The sequence below is a fragment of the Asparagus officinalis genome, chromosome 6, assembly GCF_001876935.1.
Source record: "Asparagus officinalis chromosome 6, Aspof.V1, whole genome shotgun sequence".
In the NCBI taxonomy this organism is placed as follows: domain Eukaryota; kingdom Viridiplantae; phylum Streptophyta; class Magnoliopsida; order Asparagales; family Asparagaceae; genus Asparagus; species Asparagus officinalis.
Window position 1 is genome coordinate 32355330 of NC_033799.1, and position 4668 is coordinate 32359997.

At 35.9% G+C, this 4668-nt stretch overlaps 1 protein-coding gene across 1 annotated transcript in view; it reads left to right on the forward strand.

Moving 5' to 3' along the window:
• The window catches only part of LOC109846025 (ABC transporter G family member 36-like), a 24069-nt gene continuing 22740 nt past the window's right edge, over positions 3340-4668 (forward strand). The window contains exons 1-3 of the mRNA XM_020415247.1: positions 3340-3563; positions 3902-3927; positions 4015-4077. Coding sequence (XP_020270836.1) covers positions 3340-3563; positions 3902-3927; positions 4015-4077 — 313 coding nt within the window. The remainder of the gene's footprint in view (positions 3564-3901; positions 3928-4014; positions 4078-4668) is intronic.

Below are 4668 nucleotides of genomic sequence, written 5' to 3' on the forward strand. Positions count from 1 at the left end.
TCTTTCGGTAGACAAAATTACGCTTAACTCTTTTAGATATTACATTTGAATTCAAATCTATAATTTGGTAGACAAAAATACCCTCAACTCTTTTAGACGTTACACTTCAATTCAAATCTATCCTAATTATCCTAATCATCAGTGAACTACAACTTCCAATATCCTAATTATATCATAATCCCATGTAAACTAAATTTCCTAATTTTCTTAACCTAATTATATTCTAATTCAACTTTAAATATCCTAATTATATCATAATCCCATGTGAACTAAATATCCTAATTTGGGTACCAGAGGGGAAATTTAGGGTTTTTCTTGAATTCTTTTCTGATTAACAAGTAATTTTCTATCATTTTATGTTGTTTACAATGTTTCAGAAACGATATCTGATTTCACATTGTCCATGTAATGCCATAAATTTTAGTTATTTATTTGTTATTTGCACCATAGGAGAAAAAGGGATTTTGGGGATCGTAGGTGAAAATTTTAGGTTTTCTATTGAGTTACAGATCCGAAAATATCACGGGCATTAGCCATTAGCAAGGCGATTATCAGTTTATGTGAGCAAACCTTTAGCTTTTATCATGCTTCGTTTGTTTTAAACTAAAGGTCTCAAGAAAAGATGTCATTATTTTCCTATTAGATGGGCCGTGTGAACAAAATGTCCTAATATGTATATTAATCTACAACTTCAAACTTCAAACTTCAATCCTTTCACTTGAACATAAATTTGAAAAAAAAATCCATATCCTAATGTTAGGGGTTTATAAAATTCAAACACTTATCCGATTCTTATATATTTGCAATTGTTATCTACTCAGGCGCAATATCTCATACCTCTGTATGTATGTACATATGTGTGACGCCCCTGTTTTCACACATGGCTACTGTCCAAGGTGAATCCAAAGATGTCAAACCTGTCATGCACCCACACTGTGCAATAACACGTTTCACTAATCACTGTAATATCCTCAAGTGGAATAAAAAAGAAGTGTAGGTACAAAACATGCAAAATAAGGTAAATAATTACATAGACATGGTATAAAATGATAAATCTCATAAATGAAACCATGTCTCAAATGAATAAAACTGTATACACCTGATATCTGAAATAATGTAAAATATCTCGACAGCAATCAACTAGAAATGTAACTAAGGCTAATAGCCTTTACAAAATGAGAATAAAACTCTAATGTCTAAATAAAATAAAATAAAAATCTAGTGAGGAGTCTCTAAAATTCATGTGACAGCGACTATGCAAGAACCCCGTCATCCTGTGACTCTCCATACCTCTGTACCGCCTGGAAGAAAAGAAAATAATAAAAAGAATAACAACAATAGCGTCAGAGCACTACAACAAGATTACCTCCATTCCCCCCAGGGGAAGGGCTACTAGGTGGAGTGAATGTTCTATCTATTAAGCATAGTCTACCTAGATCATTTCTCCCCGTAACTAAGTAGAATTAACATTTAGAAACCTACAACACAGGACGTAGTACGTCGAGCGAAATAATCCAAACAAGAAAATTCTCATGTCTATACCATATGTCTTAAATTGTAGATGCCTAAACATTAATACCAATCTAGAGATAAACAATCTAAATGAAATCAATAATTAGAAATCCACAACACGAGACGTAGTACGTCAAGTAAAATAATCCAAACAAGGAAACCTTCATGTATATACCATATGTCTCAAATTGTGAATCGCTAATCATTGATCCCAACCTAAGAAATAAAGAAAGCAGTAAAGAAAATAAAGACATTAATACATCGTATTTATAATATCTTTCACTATCACTGGGGAGATAGAATAAATACCAACATATAATCCCGTATACTTTCAAGAGCAAAGTATCTCGGTATTATATCTCAACGATGAGTCTTACGCATAACTGGCATCCGCCATGGACTCAGGCTATCAAGAAATCATCACCAATAAAATCCATGCAAGTTATGATTCATCACAGTATCATGCGGGACAGACTACCAAGTCGGCATCTTAACAGTGTACTCAGCTCATTAGTCTCATCGCAACTTAGTGCGTAACATGAGTGTGGGACGGACTACCAAATAGGCATTCTAGAAATACGGCTCACCAGCCTCATCGCACCCTGGTGCGGGATGGACTGTTAGGTCAAGCATCCTCAAACCCGACTCAATGGCCTGTACTATTAGAATACCAATGCACAAACCCATATATATGTATAAACTGTGTAATCAATTTCTGTACGAATGGTATATCGACGCACTATCTCAAATAGTACTGAGCGGTGCTCATCAATGATATCCATATGTATGTAAACTATGTAAACCATGTAAACCACCTCTAACTCAAGTGTAATCGGATCAATACTTGTCAAAATCCTCATCGGGATATTCATGTGTATGCAATAACATTGTACTTGTGTATTCGTGAATAAACATGTATAAAAGTACGACTAGGATCCCTCGAATGCATCTCAAAACAGTGTAAAAACAAATTGGAAACTATCTGAAAATCTGCCCGTTGATAATCACATTTTATTACAATTTTATACCCTCATTATCTATTTTATATGAATAAATATACCACTAATAATTGCTTTTATCTTTAATTGCAGGATAATGAAGAATAAATCTCAAACCCTCATCTCTCAAGAAAAACCCATCGATTAAATGAAAGAAATGAGTAAATATAAATCTATCTACCCTTTAAAAGAGGGAGTACTAGAAAAACTTTCTCTATCCTAAATTGCCCTTCAACTATTGTAAATATGACAAAATTATCCTTTTTTTTCGTTACTCATAAATCAGAATATGTAAAGCTTCACCGTTTCGTCTGTTACGAATTTCCTCCGGCATGATTATTATGGTCATCAATATGCTTATTATTATCTTCATCATCCACAATCCTTCACTTCCCTCTTCTTCCACCTCAAAACCCCAACCCTAATCCCCTCCCTACGCCTCCTCCCATCCTTCACCCGCCTCCTCTCCTTCGCCACCCCCGAAGAGCCCGCTTCCGAGCGCCGCCGCCGCAAGCGCCGCCTCCGCATCGAACCTCCCCTCTCCTTCCTCCGCCAGCCTCAACAGCAGCGCATCCCCTCCAAAACCCCTATAAACCCTAACGCCCCCAAGGTCCCCGAACCCCTCTCCACCCTCGCCGGCAAACGACTCAACCTCCACAACAAGATCCTAAACCTAATCCGGGTCAACGATCTCGATGAGGCCTCGCTTTTGGTCCATCACTCGAATAATTTCTGGTATGTCTTGATCAGTTTATAAATTTTGATTTTGATTTTGATTTTTGATTTTGGAAATTCTTAGACTATTCCATCGATTTTTCTTTTTTAAAAAATGGTGTTTGATCTCAATTTGTCGTCTCCAGAGGACTTGAGCATTGTTTCTGGGACTTTAAATTCTTCCTATTCGTTTTCTTTCCTGGATCTCAGCTTAATGGGCTGTGATTTGAGGCAGCAGCAGGCAATGAAGAGGAGCAGGCATGGGCCGAGATCGAGGAGTTTGCAGTATATTGGAGTTACGTTCTATCGGAGGACGGGGAGATGGGAATCTCACATTTGGTTAGTTTTTCTTTGATTTTTTTTGGAAAAGATTGATTTTTGGAGTTTTATGTATAAACCCTAATTTAACGTTGTTGAGTTAGAACAATGCGAAAGATACCACCTTGGGGGTAGTTTAGTTTAATGTGTTAGAATTCGGAGCTAAATTAATAGGTATATATGCTTCTAGAGGCTACGTTTGCAAATATATTTTATTTCGGGTTATATAGGTAGAATTCCTTGATCCTTTTCATGGTTGATGTGTGAATGTAGCTTGAAAGTTGATTTTTTAGTGCATTTTGATGTGGAATTTGAAAAATGTTGTTCTTTTTTTTCCCTCTTCTTTTTTACTTGAGCAGGGACTGTGGGAAGCTTGTTTATTTGGGTAAGTCTTTCTTTATTTTTCTTTTTATGTTTGATTTTTTAATTTATTAATATTGCGTTTCGATCTGTGGTTGGCTAAATTTTTTAGGGGGATTTGATACTGCTCATGTTGCTGCCAGGTTGGTATTGTGCCCTTTAATTGTTACTGATGGTTAGATATCAGAATTTACCAAGTTTTGTCCGAATCTGAATGTTCTTCGCTATGTTGGTGACTAAGGACATCGTTGTAGTCTTCGAAGGATGATGTATGAGCATGTTCATAAACAAATTTGAAATTTTATCACACAATTTGAGTCTGAATTCCCATTTGGTCCTTATTACAATTATTTTAATTTTGTGATGATTCAATGGACAAGAAAAAATATTCTGACCTACTTTCAATATGGACCAGTCTTTATTTTCAATATGGACACAATGTGATTTTTTACTCTTGGACCAGTCTTTATTTTCAAGATGGACGCTAGTGGGGACTCTATTAGTGCCTGAGCTGAATAGGGTAAGAAAGCCACAAAATAGGGGGGAAAAGGGAACGAGTCTGGTCATCGCACAGTCTATACTGATGTGTTTTCTTTCTATTCATTTTCTTTTTTTTTTGAAGGGGAAAAAGTTAAGTCTCGACCATTCATAATCAGCAATGGGCATTTCAAATTGCGATTACTTTATGTTCATCCAAATTTACACTGAAAATCCCTAAAAACATTGACTGATATGGTTTTTAGTTTCTTGCCTATGCATCAAGTGG